Here is a 16,785-nt window from a genome sequence, read left to right as displayed (position 1 = left end):
CTACGATTTTTCTTCACTTTTTCATCAAGTTTAACATTAATTCTTAGGGAAATTTCATGGTTCATTCATAATGTTTTAATTACACATTATATTTTTTTTTTTATAGATTCGTCTAACCAAGAATTACTCCCTCAATCAAGCCACCTAACATTTCATATGAACTTCACGTCTTACCCCATTTTATTCACGAAAAATATACAATCATATTACATTAAACTTTTGGAGCATTACATAAAGAACCTCATTCACTGTAACATACTTACACATAATTTCAAGAAAAACATGGTTGTCTTTCATACGATTCCAAGTACACAAACATAATCATATTCATCGCGAAAACATAATATACACCTAAATCTACCAGCAATCATACCCAACCTAAAATTCATTGGGAGCTAGTGACAGGGGCATGCAACGGGAAACAGCCTTAGTTTCGAGATGAATAACTTGAATCGTAAGGGGCCTCTTGGGAAAGGAGCCAAGAGAGAAGAAACCCATACCTTAATCGATGTTCAAACTTTAATGTTGCTGCCCGGAAAACTCCTCCAAACCACTCCCAATTCACTTCAACGCACACCTCTCTCGACGAACCTCTCTTAGCCTTGACGTTTTGATTACTTATTTTCTTTTACTTGAAAATTTTTTGTGAGTTTTTCAAGCATGAAAACTGTTGATATTTTTGGCAGAAATAATGTGATGAAGATGGAGAACGTGAGAAAGAGAGTTAAGGAGCGTGAGAGAGAGAGGACTATTTGGATTAGGAGACTAATTCAAAAATCAGTCAAATAATAAATAAATACAAATCTGTTTTTGATTTATTTATTTATTTATTCATTTAAAACGTGAAAGGACAATTACGCCCTTTAAATACTTATTTATTCTTATTTATATAAAAAAATTTTTTTGAATCGTTACATTATCCCCCCCTTAGGAACATTCGTCCCCGAATGACACTACCATTACACCTCATAATGCCAATCAGATCATAACTTAATTGCTATGTACAATCAGCCAATAGCAACAAATACGAAGAGATAAGGAACTATAGTCTTATGAGTAGGAAGCCTAACCTCAAGAGTTGAAAAGATGTGGATATCGGGATCTCATGTCGGCCTCGGCCTCCCACGTAGCACCCTCAACAAGATGGTTTCTCCATAATACCTTCACTGTGGCAATCTCCTTGTTCCTTAGCCGCTTGACCTGTCTGTCTAAGATTTCAACAGGTATTTCCTCATAGGACAAGTCTTCACCAACCCCCAAACCTTCTACAGGTAGGATTGATGCTGGATCACCTAGGCACTTCTTCAACATAGAGACATGAAAGACTGGATGAACAGAAGCTAGCTCCGCAGGCAATGCTAACTCATAGGCCACCTCACCCACGCGTTGTAGGATCTCATATGGCCCCACATATCTCGGACTAAGCTTCCCTTTTCTACCAAATCTCATCACCCCTTTCATAGGAGATATCTTCAAGTAGACCTGGTCACCAACGTTAAATTCTAAGGGTCGTTTTCTGTTGTCTGCATATGATTTTTGTCGGCTGTAAGCAGTAGACAACCTGTCCCTAATCAGTCTAACTTTCTCCAAGGCCTCATGAATGATCTCTGGACCCAAAATAGATGACTCTCCAACCTCGAACCACCCAACTGGAGATCTACACCTCCTACCATACAATGCCTCAAACGGTGCCATCCCAATGCTGGAGTGATAGCTATTATTATACGAGAACTCTATCAAAGGTAGATGGTCATCCCAATTACCTCTAAAGTCGATCACACACGCCCTTAACATGTCCTCCAATGTCTGAATAGTGCGCTCTGCCTGCCCATCTGTCTGAGGATGAAAGGCAGTGCTAAGTTTCACCTGCGTGCCTAAGCTTTTCTGGAAAGATCTCCAAAAATGTGAAGTAAACTGAGCTCCTCTATCTGAAATAATAGACAAAGGGATCCCATGCCATCTCACAATCTCATCAATGTAAAGTCTCGCGTAATCCTCGGCCCTGTAAGTAGACTTCACTGGGATAAAGTGGGCAGACTTAGTCAATCTGTCCACAACAACCCATATAGAGTCATGCTGCCTCCTAGTCCTCGAAAGACCAACTACGAAGTCCATATTAATGGCCTCCCATTTCCAAGTCGGAACCTCAATGATCTGAGTCAGACCACCAGGCTTAAGATGCTCTGCCTTAACCTGCTGACAATTAGGACACTTAGCCACACAGTCTGCAATATCCCTCTTCATGCCATCCCACCAATAAATCTGCTTAAGATCATGATACATTTTTGTGGAACCTGGATGTATGGAATATCTGGACCCATGGGCCTCTGTAACAATCTTGGTCCGTAAATCATCTACATCTGGTACGCACAACCGGTTCTGGTATCTAAGTATGCCATCATCTCCCAAAGCAAAAGACTCATTCATTTTTAACAACACTGAGTCCTTCATCTCCATCAACACCGGATCAAGATGCTGACCCTTCTTGACTTCCACTATCAGGGATGATTCAGAACTAGGGTGAACTGAAACACCTCCACTAGTAGAGTCAACCAACCGCACACCCAGTCTGGCCAGTCTGTGTACCTCTTTCACTAGCTCCTTCTTCTCATCCTCAACGTGGGCTGTACTCCCCATGCTCATCCTGCTCAAAGCATCAGCCACAACATTAGCCTTACCTGGATGATAGTGCACATTCATGTCATAATCCTTCAGCAGTTCCAACCATCTGCGTTGTCGTAGATTCAGCTCCCTCTGCGTGAACACGTACTGGAGACTCTTATGATCTGTGAACACATCCACATGTACTCCATAAAGATAATGCCTCCACAGCTTCAATGCAAACACCACAGCTGCCAACTCCAAGTCATGAGTGGGATAATTCTTTTCATGAACCTTGAGCTGTCTGGAAGCATAGGCTATCACCTTACCAGCCTGCATAAGAACACATCCCAAACCAACCCTAGATGCATCACAATAGACAGTGTAATTCTCGCCACTCTTAGGCAGAGTAAGCACTGGGGCTGAAGTGAGTCTGTCCTTGAGCTCCTGGAAACTCTTCTCACAAGTCTCCGTCCATTCATACTTGGATTTCTTCTTTGTCAAGGCTGTAAGTGGGGCAGCAATGGAAGAAAATCCCTCCACGAACCTGCGGTAGTAACCAGCCAATCCCAGAAAGCTACGGATATCGGTGGGTGTAAGAGGCTTTGGCCACTTCTTAACGGCTTCAGTCTCTCTGGGGTCCACTTCTACACCTTGATCGGACACAACATGGCCCAGGAAGGTCACTGACCTCAGCCAGAATTCACACTTGCTGAATTTGGCATACAACTGATGATGTCTAAGTACCTGCAAGGTTAGTCTCAAATGCTGTGCATGCTCTTCCTTGGTCTTAGAGTAGATGAGAATGTCATCAATGAATACTATGACGAAAGAGTCAAGGTATTCACGGAAGACTCTGTTCATGAGGTCCATAAATGCAGCAGGTGCATTCGTGAGACCGAATGACATAACCAAGAATTCATAATGACCATATCGGGTACGAAAAGCTGTCTTTGGGACATCCCCATCCCTAACCCTAAGCTGGTGATACCCTGAACGAAGATCAATTTTAGAGAAGAAACTAGACCCTTGGAGCTGATCGAACAAATCATCAATTCTGGGGAGTGGATACTTATTCTTTATAGTGACTTTGTTGAGCTGCCGATAATCGATACACATTCTAAGGGTCCCATCCTTCTTCTTTACAAACAACACTGGAGCGCCCCAAGGGGATATGCTCGGTTGAATGAAACCCTTATCAGTGAGATCTTTTAACTGCAGCTTCAACTCCTTGAGTTCTGCTGGAGCCATTCTATAAGGAGGAATCGAGATTGGTTTAGTATCGGGTTCTAAATCGATACCAAAGTCAATCTCTCGAAGGGGAGGGACTCCAGGCAAATCTTCAGGAAACACATCTAGGAATTCATTTACCACAGGCACTGAGTCTATGGAAGGAACGTCATGATCTAAGTCATTAACACTCACAAGATGACATAGTAACCCTTTGGCCATCATTTTATTGGCCTTAAGATTTGAAATCAAGGGGTTAGGGCGAGTCGGATTGTACCCCTCCCAGACTAACTCTTCTTCATTAGGGAAACGAAACCTCACCACTCTACTACGACAGTCCAAGCAAGCATAATGGCTGTGAAGCCAATCCATGCCAAGAATAATATCAAAATCATGCATGGGTAACTCAATCAAGTTTGCACACATAGCCCTGCCACTCACAACTATTGGGCAATTCTGGTATACCCTATCAGCTTTCACATTTTCTCCTAAAGGCGTACTAACCACTATAGGATCATGCAGGACTTCAGGTAGTACTTTAAAAGTAAGGGCAAGTAGAGGAGTCACAAAGGAAAGCGTAGACCCTGGATCAAGTAAGGCATAAACAGAAGTTGAGAATATTTGCAGCATACCTGTGACCACATCAGCGGACTTCTCCTGCTCCTCCCTACCTTTCAAGGCATAAAATCTGTTCCTCTTGGGAGGCTCGGCTGCTGCTGCACCCTGTGGGGTAGGCCTAGGCTGAGCATTACCCCCAGCCTGACCTCTGTTCTGGGGACAATCTCTGACCATGTGTCCACTCTTACCACAACCAAAGCAGGCATTAGTGCCCTGCCTGCATTCCCCAAGGTGAGTTCGGCCGCACTTAGTACAAGCCTTCCTTGGGCGCTGCATCTCACCTCCATTGCCCCTCTTGGGTTCGGGTCTGCCTCCTCTAGGTGTTGTATTTCTCTGAGGGTCAGAATTACCAGCACTCTGTTGCCCCTTCTTAAATTTGGGCTGCTCGCGGACGCCAAAATTATTTCTATGGCCTCCATGGCTGGGACCTGCCTGATCTTGAGGCCTAGGCCTCCTAACATCACGTACACCTCTCCTCTTTCGGCTGTCCTCTACCTGCTGGACATGCATCATTAATCTAGAAAGGTCCATATTATCATGGAGCATCGCAGCCCGACAATCCTCCTCCAGGTCTCCATTGATTCCTGTGAGGAATCTGCTCATCTCCTCCCTGCTGGTAGAAACCAAGGGAGTAGCATACCTGGATAATTTCAACAAAGTTAAGTACTCTCATCATTCTTGTTATCAAATACTAAGGGAAGTACATACCTTGATAACTTCACAAACTTCAGGGAATACTCCCTGACAGTCATGGATCCTTGCTTGAGGTTGATGAACTCCTCAACCTTGGCCTCTTTCATCTCTCTAGGGAAGAACCTTTCCAAAAATGCTGTCTTGAACAGCTCCCAGGTGACTGGCACCTCTCCTAGGACACGGTTATCTCGCCACATTTTGCACCAAGTCTGTGCAACATCTTTGAGCTGGTAGGAAGCCAACTCAGCCTTCTCAATATCAGTGGCCCCCATGGCCACCAGTATCTTATGCAACTCGTCTATAAATTCCTGAGGATCTTCTGAAGTCTTAGCCCCTGTGAAAATTGGAGGATTCATCCTCGTGAAGTCTCGCAGTCTGTCAGCTATGCTGCGAACCGGTGGGTTTTCCCTTAGAACATCCTGCCGGTTGACTTGGGCAGTCATAGCTTGGGCTTGCATTGTGATGGCCTGTGCCATCTGGGCTAGAGATGCCCTCACCTCCGCATCAGTCAACCCAGCTGGGTTAACAGGCATAGCCACTCCTTCAGCTGGAGCCTGGGGTGGATTCTGATTACCCCTAGCTGCAGCTGCTCCCGTCCTCCGACCCTTAGTCCTCCAAGTATTCATTCTCTGAAAAACAACAAGATTGATGTTAGACACGTTCATAACACCAAGAATTCAAACATTAGGATAAGCACGATAAGATCAGAAAAAGGGAAGTTTTTCCTACGCATCATGCAGTCTCTAATCCAGGATAGTGGTGCACTTCACTACCATGACTTAGAAACTACTCAATGTGGTTGATGTGAACTCATTATTCTAGGAATTTAACCTAGCGCTCTGATACCAACTTTGTCACGACCGGAATCTAGACCCCAGACGAGACCGGCGTCGTTGACCTCTCAGAGGTCGCAGACAAGCCTACTTACGTCATTCTTACTTTACATAGATTAATTTTAGCGGAAAATTTGGAATTTTTGATTCTTTAATCATACTTGCTGAACATTCTTAACATTTCGTAATCGTTCATCATCAACCATCTAACCTTTAAGAGATAAGCAACTGAAAGAAATAATTCATTAAATATTAATTGTATATCGGCCAAAATAGCACCAATACAAAGTCTGAACCAAAACAGGAAAGAAACGCTAGTGGAACATGCCCCACTAGCTCAACTCTAAAACTACGCTAGAATGTAAAACAGTAGCATCCTCGAAGGCATAAGGACCTACCAAACTCCGGATGAATGCTGACGTCCAGATAGCTGCAACAAAGAACTTGTAGCTCTACCGTACACCTGTGCCTGCACCTAAAAGTAGATGTTTGTATGGAATTAGTACACACTTGTACTAAGTATGGGTATATGCAAGCACACACCAGGGACATGCATGAGAAAGAATAGCTCTTTCCTAACAACATGATTTTTGGAAGTCAAGTCGGTGGACTTGCTAAAATGAGATTAGGAAGGTTATGCCACGAGAGTGACATGCATCATTATAGTTATTGTATGGCACACAACACATAATATCTTCATATAACACATAACATATAGCACATAGTTTCTTTCATATTGTTCATTCATATACCATGAGACCTTACTATCATAGACTTAACCTTAAGACTTCCCAAAATGAGGGCTCAACATATGGGACCTCAACTAGGGAGCCTTCTTCAGCAAACACAGAGCCTGCTTCATTCATTCGTTCGTATTTCATTTCAATTCATTCATAGGCCAGTGCGAACACCAGCTATACCTAGGATGTAGTTTAAGACTTCCATTGGGTTTGCTGTGCAATGATCAGGAATGACCTAATGTCATTACCTAAATCTAGCTCACCTCTTGATTATCCTATCCTAACACCTTCGGTATCATTCATTTCTTTATATGATTCATTTGAGGCTGGCCTCATTCATTCATTGGGAACTTTAACTTTAACCGACATAGATCATGTGAGCATCATGAAATCCAGTGTCTTCCCCACACCGAAAAGAGGTGGAATCACCGGCCAAAGCGATTCAATAACATGCTAGCGTATATGGGAATTTAACCCCGCCAGATCCCTATAGTGGCAATATAGGTTCAAAGACTAGGAGATGTATGGAGACCCATACCCGGCAAGCCGGACAGTCTCATCTCATGAGAGTTACGTGAACCTCCGCCCTTCCCGAAAGAAGGCATCACCGCTCATAGCTAGCCTATCGGTGCTCAGTATAAAGTTCCATTACATCCAACTCATACATCATGGAAGTTGTCTTCTAGTATGAGGGCATCATAGCTCAATAGATGATTTCTCATCTCATTATTAGTATTAAGTGTTTTAAACTCAATATTTTTCATTAAAGTATTTATAGAGACTGGTCTCTTCATTATCTTACACCCTCATTGATGAATACGTATTGGTAACATTTACTTAGGCTCGTTTGAGATTGCTCTCTCCATATACATTAGCCTCACATCATGATTGTCACCACATTCTTCATTTCATTACGTACATCTTAGGTTCACTTATTTTTTTGAACGTATGTTAAACTTATGTGTCTATACATACAAGCCATGGGGCTTCGTTTATAGTTCGTTAAGTGATTCTTATTTTCCTAAGATTATGTATTACAAGACTTATGTATCTTGTATATATACCAAGATCTTGATTTTTGATCAAAGTAGATTACATTATTCTTGAATATTTTACTCACGTATGACTTATGTATCAATACGGAGGTTTGGGCACGAGAACCCAAATTTTGAATTATTTGGATATCATTTATATTTTTCATTGATTTTTGTTCTAATATTCATAAATTTAGAACTCTAAGTTAAGTCTCAACATTTTCGTGAAATAATAAATTGTTTTATTTTAATTAGAATTCTAAATTAAATTTCAATCATTTAGATGAAAGAATAATTTTCTAATTTAATTAGAATTCCAATTTAAATCTCAATATTTACATAAAAGAATTAATATTCTATTTTTAATTAAAATTCTAAATTAAATCTCAATGTTTACATAAGAGAATTAATTTTTTTAACTTTAATTAGAATTTTAATTTATTATTATTATTATTTTTAATTACATTCGCTTGAATAGGGAGGTTGTGGGTTCGAACCCCCACAGCCCCCTTTATTTTTCTCTTATTTTCGCTGGAAATGGAGGCTGTGAGGTGGTGGGTTCGAACCCCCACAGCCTCACCTTTATTTCCTTAATATTTGTACCCCTCCCTTCAACTCTGAGGTCGTGGGTTCGATCCCCACGCCTCACATCCCTTTTTATTCCTTTTTTTTTTTTTCGCGAACTGGGGGTCGTGGGTTCGATCCCCGCCCCCAGCATTCCCTTTTAAATCTTTTTTTTTTTTTTTGCGCGTGGCTGGGGTCGCGAGTTCGATCCCTGCCAGCCCCATTTTTTTTTTTAATTAAGGCATGCTGCAGGGAGGTCCTGGGTTCGATCCCTGCAGGCCTCAAAACTTTTTTTTTTAATTCTTTTGATGTTCAAAAAATTTCCAGATTCTTTTAAAGTCTGTTTTCAAGTTCTGGAAATTTATTCTACGATTTTTCTTCACTTTTTCATCAAGTTTAACATTAATTCTTAGGGAAATTTCATGGTTCATTCATAATGTTTTAATTACACATTATATTTTTTTTTTTATAGATTCGTCTAACCAAGAATTACTCCCTCAATCAAGCCACCTAACATTTCATATGAACTTCACGTCTTACCCCATTTTATTCACGAAAAATATACAATCATATTACATTAAACTTTTGGAGCATTACATAAAGAACCTCATTCACTGTAACATACTTACACATAATTTCAAGAAAAACATGGTTGCCTTTCATACGATTCCAAGTACACAAACATAATCATATTCATCGCGAAAACATAATATACATCTAAATCTACCAGCAATCATACCCAACCTAAAATTCATTGGGAGCTAGTGACAGGGGCATGCAACGGGAAACAGCCTTAGTTTCGAGATGAATAACTTGAATCGTAAGGGGCCTCTTGGGAAAGGAGCCAAGAGAGAAGAAACCCATACCTTAATCGATGTTCAAACTTTAATGTTGCTGCCCGGAAAACTCCTCCAAACCACTCCCAATTCACTTCAACGCACACCTCTCTCGACGAACCTCTCTTAGCCTTGACGTTTTGATTACTTATTTTCTTTTACTTGAAAATTTTTTGTGAGTTTTTCAAGCATGAAAACTGTTGATATTTTTGGCAGAAATAATGTGATGAAGATGGAGAACGTGAGAAAGAGAGTTAAGGAGCGTGAGAGAGAGAGGACTATTTGGATTAGGAGACTAATTCAAAAATCAGTCAAATAATAAATAAATACAAATCTGTTTTTGATTTATTTATTTATTTATTCATTTAAAACGTGAAAGGACAATTACGCCCTTTAAATACTTATTTATTCTTATTTATATAAAAAAAAATTTTTGAATCGTTACATATACTTATTCATATAAAGGAAATCCAAACATATTGATGCACAAGTATCTTGTTTTCTTATCGTCCACCAAAAGGTGCTTCATTTTTATTGTGGAGAAGAGGAAGATAGATCATGTAGGCCTAATCCAATTATATCTTATTTGCATGCTCCTGCAATTATATGGAGTTAATTGTGTTTGCCAGACCCTGTAATTATATGGTGGTATTCGCCTATTTTTCATCTTATTCAGAAACATTTTTGGTTGAGTTACTTCTTCAGCTTATTTCAACTGTGCTAGTTCTACAAACTTTGTTCCAAGTTACAAGAAAAGAGGAGGATTGCATTAGGATGGCGGGTCATAGTAAAAATAGTTAAACTATAATGAATCACTAAATTCATTAGATTGAGCTAAGAGGATAGAGAGAATCCATATACGACAATAGAGAATCTTACAAGCAAAGCTATAGTTACATAAAAGATGCAATTGGAACGATGAGCTCTCTCCACAATTTAATGCATATTGCAGTCCTTGTGTCTGGTTATTCTCTGCATTTTTCTTGCAACTGAAACAGTTGATGGCATCCATGAAGAATTAATATTTTGGGAGTCAGAGCCCATTGAGTGAAAACTAAGAAAAGAGAAAAGGAAGGAAAAGGGGACTAGATGAACAGTATAGAGGCCACACCCAAGTCTTTAACTTTACATTTAAGAAACAAAAGTTCACTGTTGGGACCTGTCTGAACATAACATATAAGCACTTATTCATTTTGTACACAAGTTCTCTAGTTTTGTACATCTGACTGGATTTTGAGTAAGGTAGATATTACTTCATTTGCACTTGGTCTTCTTTCAGGTTCCATCGTCAAGCATGCTGCACATAATCTCACCAATCGAAGAACGAGATCAGTCTGTTGAATTATGTAACCAAGAGGGTGCTTAACTTGTAGCCTTGGATCTGTGAGTTCTTGAATTTTAGATTCTTCATCCATACTTTCAAGCACCGTCTCTGACAGGAGTACTTCTTTTCCATCCTGCTCAAAAACAGCCCCTTTTCCTGTAATTATCTCCAACAAAACGATTCCAAATGCATAGATATCTATCTTGGGAGTAACCTGACCAGTTTCAATGTACTCTGGTGCCATGTAACCATTGTTTCCCTCGATGAATTTCATAGATGAAGTTACCTTTCCCTCATTGTTAGCTGACCGCGCCAGGCTAAAATTTGAAATCTTGGCCCTTAGATGTCTGTTAAGTAAGATACTGTTACTGCTTATGTTATTGTGCACATAAGCTGGAGCTGTGAAGTTATGAATATAATCTAGACCATCAGCGATATCTAAGGCAATACGAATTCTGCAGTTCCAGCTCTGAGCCTCGGGGTTATCATCCTTGAAAAGCCATTCTTTTAAAGATCCATTTTCCATGAACTCGAAAACAAGATAGGATAGTTGATGATGCTTACAGAAACCAGCGAGGCTAATTAAATTGAAATGGTTGATCTTTGCAAGAAATTTAACCTCCTTTGATATGTCTGTGCTCATCTCCTTGATGGCCATCAGTTTTCCTCGAAGGACCCCTTTATAAACACAATGACCAAATTTTTTTCGCGAGCTGAAGTTTTCAGTTGCAGCCAGCAGTTCTTCAAATTCATAAACTTTGATCATTTGACCTTCACCAACTATACTTTCCAGGACATGTTCTGGCAAGTTCCTTTTTTGTTTCCCTTGTCTTCTGTTCCCAAGTATTTCACCTCTTCCATTTTCCTTTTTATGTTTTAAGACAATGAACAAGATAAAACAGAGGACTGCAAGGGAAACACCAGTTCCGACTCCAATGAAAAGACTGCCGTATGATATTTTGTGCCTAGAAGGGTAAGAAGTTTCAGTGTGTTCTCTCTTAATTGTCCTTGTTTCGGAGCTTGAAGGTTCTTTTGGCAGAGGAATCAGTACTGTTGTGAAAGGATAAAGAACTGAATTTTCAGATAATCCATTTGCATATGCTGTACTTTGACTACTGACACTGAACTGCGCGCTAATGCTAGAAACGTTGTCTCCCCATGTAACCAAATGAGTCACCAAATATTTCACACCATTTCTTGACTGATCCCTTGTAGGACAGGCACATCTGAGTGGTACCCGCAAATTTAGACCTGGAAACAGATCCAGTGCATTGTAGACATTTTCATGCATAACAGCACTGCAAGTAGATAACCCCTGATACGTGCTGGTTGCGATGCGAAAATAGGTATCATATTTGCTTGGTATAACATAAGAGGTGTCAGCCTGATAGTACTGACCTGAACATGAACAATTTACTGGAACTATAACTTCTTGGTTCTGATCCAATATTTTAAACCTTGAAATATTGTTGATGTGGACAATCTCATCAGGGTTCGAAGATAGGAGTTTTGAGATGTAAGAAACAGTATTATAAGGAGAATCTGATCTAAAAATCACGAATGATCGACAGGAGAACTTTTCACCATTGCAAGAATAGAGAAAAGAAGCAGTAGTTCCTGTTTCATTGGTTCCTTTACAACTCATGACAGTATTGCCTGAATAATTTTGTTGGGCATAGACCTTTGAAGCTAAAATGATGGAACTTATGAAAAAGATAAGTGGAAAATCACCCATGGTATGCTATTGTCTCAGAGTCACCCAATGGCAGCTGAGAAAGTTGAGGTACATGCCCTTATGGCCAGTGTAATTCAAGTGAAAACACAAAATATTCTTCAATGTAAAGTCAAACATCATATGTCATTGACAATATGAAGCCACCACATTGATGCAGACCACTTACGAAATGAAACAATAATCTAGTTAAACGACATTTTCATTTAACAACCATTAGGGCTTTCCACATTTAACTATTAAACAATTAGCATAAACGGGAAGTTTCAAAATGTCTATTCATATCATTCTCTAAGACGGTATGTATTGTATCATCAACTGTTGACCTTGCTTGATTGAGCTGGTCTAGCGTGTAATTTCTGTTTTATACAGTCTTGCAAGAAACTAAGATGCAACTGCTTATAAAGGTGCCGTCCATCATAATAACTCAAGGAATAAATATTTTACCCAGAAAAGTAAGATCACTAGATGCGCCAAAAAGAATTATTTTGCTAAAGCAAACTAAGACAGCAGACTCTAAACTTGATCACAACTTGATATAAAGAGCAACAACTCCTACTATGCTCAATTCTATGCAAGTTGGATCAGCTATTTGAATCCTCATTGTCCATATTGCTGCTGACTCAACCGGATCTTAGTCCAAAATGATCACAACTTAATATACCACTGGTATTATACCTGTCATAAATCATTTGATTACAAGAAGCTCGAATATACATTAATCACGTTATTGCACAGGTATTCGCTTTCTATTCAGGGGCCATAAATAAATAAATAAATAATAATAATAATAATAACAACCACTAGCCTGTTGTCCTTTTTGAACAAAGTCAAGTCACATTAAATTAAGCAAATAAACCAGCCGGCCCTGCCTTCATTTTGCCCAAGATATGTATTCAATCATTGCATTTGAATGCTAACAAGTCAATGTTTCCACTTTCATCTTCTTGTTGATCACATACCTATGCCATCATCATCATATGCAAAAGCCTTCTAATACTTTATTGTTCTTGACCAGCAAATTCTAGAACTCAAAGACGGTTTTATTAATAATTAGTTTTCAGACGGCTAGACTAGCTCATAATTGTGGCATCAGTGGGAACATAAAGGTATATTCCTTCAATCAGTTAGCTTTTCTTTATACTCAATTTACGTTCAGCTGATTCTACAGATACAACATAGCTTTATAAACAAGCTTGACCTGTTGTGTTCACAAGTTGTATACCTACCAACAATACGAGATGCATAAACAAAAGACAGGCCCAGTGATCCATTGTCACTATAAGGTAAAGCCAGCAAGTTGCTTCTTTGATCTATGATTCAAGGTAGATTTAGTTCTGTTGTTTAAAACCAGTTATCAGGATCTTTGTTATGTATGAAGTAACTTTGTTTTTCTAGGTTAAAGCCAGGACCTATTAGCGCTTGTAACGTATCTGGAACATGAGGAGGAGGACATGCATAACTCAGAGCAAGAAAGAATATAAGTAAGAGAGCACAAGGTGGCTTGACTGAAATGTTAAACTGATTTTTATGTAGGATAAATGGTGCAATAGCTCTTCCAAATTCATAAACAAGGTAATAACAATTGCACATAACAAATCATGCTAGATGTGGAAGGAGGAAAAAACAAAAACAAAATAAACAACAAAGAAAAACAATCATTGATCTAGGGCAATCTATGTGGTGACACTGAAGTGCTAAATGACGTTTCCCATGAGTGTGTGGCTGTCATAATTCTTGAAACAGATTGCACAATCTCATCCGTATTAGGGCGATGTGAGGGATCTTTCATTAGGCAGTTATCGATCAATCTGACCATGGCAAAAGCAAGTTCCACAGGGTACTTCCCTTGCAGAGAAGGGTCAACGAAGTTGCTCAAACTCTCCTTTGCATTATCATCATTAAGCACCGGGATCAACAACTCAGCCAAGTTTGTGTTTGAACCTTCATATAAAGCGGAAACTTCTTTCCCGGTGAGAATCTCCAGCAACAGAACTCCCAATGCATAGACATCCAGCTTCGGTGAGACTAGCCCATTCTCCAAATACTCAGGTGCCATGTAGCCTTGGGTCCCAACTATGTGCCTTGTCAATGCAAACTCACCTTCTTGTCCATCTGCTGACCTTGCTAGACCAAAGTTAGCAATCTTGGCTCTTAAATCACCATCAAGAAGTATATTATCACCGTTTAAATCCTTGTGAACATGAGGTGGGGATGTGTAGCTATGGAGATAGTTAAGTCCTGTAGCCACATCAAAAGAAATTTGTACTCTTTGTGCCCAACTTAGTGACTTCTGCTCACCATTATGGTGACATATCCAATCACTTAATGGTCCATTGGCAGCATATTCATATACAAGATACCAGTGACCATCATGAAAACAAATTCCCGATAGACTAATAAGATTAAAATGATTGATTTTGCTCAACAAATTAATTTCCTTTGATACATCACCACTCATTTTCTTTATAGCAGCAAAATCCCCATTTATCGTGCCCCGATAAACAGATCCCTTAATCAAACATGTAGGACTGAAATTTTCTGTGGCTGCTTTAACCTCTTCAAACTTGTAAACCTTAACAGATTGAGCTATGCTGGATAAACTTTCCAAAAACTCCTCTGATTCTTCTTCAACTTTCTTATTCGACGGTTTCTCAACAGCTTCAAAGCTTTCAGAAACAAACTGTGGATCAGCTTTCTTTTCCTTTTTCCTGAAAAACAAAAAGAAAACAACCACCCCCAGAATACACAAAGCAACAAGTCCTCCAACAACACCAGCGACAACATATATCCAAGTTTTGTTCGAGCTGCTCTCCGATACAGGGACAGCAGGTGGTGTTGGTGTTGTCGCAGGAGGCGGTGGTGGAGATGGTCCAGCAACTTGGGAACTCAAAGGTGGGGTCGATAAAGGAACTAATAGAGTAGTATTTGGAAAGACAGTAGGAGCATCTTCTGGTATACTATTAGCAGCAAGAGTTGCCCTAAAATCCACCCCAAATTTATCACTAATAAAGGAAACAAATTCCCCAGAAGCAATCAAATAAGTAAGCAGATAATTTGTACCATTATTAGTTTGGTTTTGTGTAGGACAAGCACATCGCAGAGGAACATTAATTCTTGAACCAACAACAAGATTGTTAGCTTGTTCACTGTTCTCCGCGTTGATAGCTTGGCAAGTTGACAATCCTTGTAAGGTATTCATTGCAATATTCAAGAAACTATCATCCCTTCTGATAACATAAGATGCATTTGATTGATAAAACTGACCTGAACAAGAACAAGTGACAGGAACAAGAACCATTTGATTGGTGTTAAAGGTAGCATTTTGAGAAACAGAATTGAGCTGAGAGAGCTGTGAAGGATTAGCACCGAGTAAAGAAGAGATTGAGGACACAGTATTGAAAGGGGGTTGAGATCTGAAGGTCAAATAAGATTGGCAAGTACGGTTAACGCCATTGCATAAATACCCAAAAGCAGAAGTGGAGGTATCTTGGCTGCTGCAGTCATTTGTTCCAGTTCCAAAATAAGGCTGTTGTGCAAGAATTGAAACAGAGGAATAAGCAAGAATGATGGTAAAAACAAAGATGAGATGAGAATAATTCATTTTCAGTTCATTAGAATCAAGAAACATTAGTTCAAGAGACTGTTGTTTTGTTATATAAGCGTAGCACAAATTTTACTATTTTTTTAGGCAATAATCAAATACCAACGCGGCATTAATAATGTTTCAAAAGAAAAAGTCAACGTAAATGCGTGTAGGAATATTATGTGAGAAGAGAATAATTGATGAACCACATAGGATTATAGGAGTAATATTTAATCACAAATAATTTGGTGGTTGACCCTTGAAGATTAAATATTGTGTTTATTACCAGACCCATCGCTATTAGAGGTGTACTGTTCCATAGACGAATATATCTAGGCTGTGCATTTTGTCATTGTGATCTCTGTTAGTCATCCCAAAAAGGTGGACGTTCAAGTCAACGTCTCAAAATAAATAAAAGTTGTATTTTTCTATTCACTTTTTTTAATTATGATGTTGAATTTTTTAAAAGTTGGTTTGATTAAATTTTATGTTTTAAATAAAAAATTTTGAATATTCAAAAATTATAGAAAAATAATTATTTACATATCGATATAATAAGAAAATATATCGTAAATCGTTAATCAAAATTATTTTTATTTGATTTCAAAAATAAAAACTATATGAATATCAGAAGGAATAAAAAGGAGGGAACATTTAGAGTTAGGCTACAATGGAAAAAATGGAGCAATTGGCCCACCTGAAAATTATTTGTAGGCAAGAAAGCGTGTGGATTGTGGAGAGGTATTAAGCCGCTGAATGAAATTGACTCGAGCATCAACTATTCAAGTGGAGATATTGTCCTACTAATTTGACTCCTTCAAATCTTTTGGTCAACTTTTAGAAATAAGTTTTGAAGAAGTTCTTTGGATGGAAATTTTTGAGAAGTATACTTTTTGTGTCGTAATTTATGTGATGATATTTAATTCAAAATTCAGAGTTTTAAGAACGAAAGTAAAATGTTTAAAAATTGTTATCTAATATAAATTTTTAAATA

The 16,785-nt window shown here is 39.0% G+C and overlaps 3 protein-coding genes across 3 annotated transcripts; all 3 read right to left on the bottom strand.

Annotated features, from left to right (window-relative positions):
• Positions 1 to 4,946: 4,946 nt before the first annotated feature.
• LOC138341879 (uncharacterized) lies at positions 4,947 to 9,572 on the bottom strand. Its single transcript, XM_069293930.1, has 3 exons — positions 9,180 to 9,572; positions 6,374 to 6,450; positions 4,947 to 5,771 (listed from the first exon to the last, which is right to left on the bottom strand). Exon 3 carries the CDS (start codon positions 5,766 to 5,768, stop codon positions 5,109 to 5,111), a length of 660 nt encoding a protein of 219 aa, XP_069150031.1. The 5' UTR covers positions 5,769 to 5,771; positions 6,374 to 6,450; positions 9,180 to 9,572; the 3' UTR covers positions 4,947 to 5,108.
• Positions 9,573 to 9,978: 406 nt separating this feature from the next.
• On the bottom strand, positions 9,979 to 12,390 carry LYK7 (LysM domain receptor-like kinase 7). Its single transcript, XM_004233599.5, has one exon. The coding sequence runs from the start codon at positions 12,206 to 12,208 to the stop codon at positions 10,358 to 10,360; it is 1,851 nt and encodes a 616-aa protein (XP_004233647.1). The 5' UTR covers positions 12,209 to 12,390; the 3' UTR covers positions 9,979 to 10,357.
• A 1,319-nt stretch (positions 12,391 to 13,709) lies between these two features.
• Positions 13,710 to 16,457, bottom strand: LYK4 (lysM domain receptor-like kinase 4). The gene has a single exon (XM_004232041.3). The coding sequence runs from the start codon at positions 15,834 to 15,836 to the stop codon at positions 13,872 to 13,874; it is 1,965 nt and encodes a 654-aa protein (XP_004232089.1). The 5' UTR covers positions 15,837 to 16,457; the 3' UTR covers positions 13,710 to 13,871.
• Positions 16,458 to 16,785: the final 328 nt, after the last annotated feature.

Source organism: Solanum lycopersicum, chromosome 2 (assembly GCF_036512215.1).
Source record: "Solanum lycopersicum chromosome 2, SLM_r2.1".
NCBI lineage: Eukaryota > Viridiplantae > Streptophyta > Magnoliopsida > Solanales > Solanaceae > Solanum > Solanum lycopersicum.
The sequence above is the reverse complement of the archived record's forward strand: the minus strand, read 5'-3'. Positions and strand labels throughout refer to the sequence as shown.

Coding starts and splice junctions, on each gene's coding strand:
- LOC138341879 (XM_069293930.1), bottom strand. CDS start 5,768: ATGAATACTTGGAGGACTAAGGGTCGGAGGACGGGAGCAGCTGCAGCT.
- LYK7 (XM_004233599.5), bottom strand. CDS start 12,208: ATGGGTGATTTTCCACTTATCTTTTTCATAAGTTCCATCATTTTAGCT.
- LYK4 (XM_004232041.3), bottom strand. CDS start 15,836: ATGTTTCTTGATTCTAATGAACTGAAAATGAATTATTCTCATCTCATC.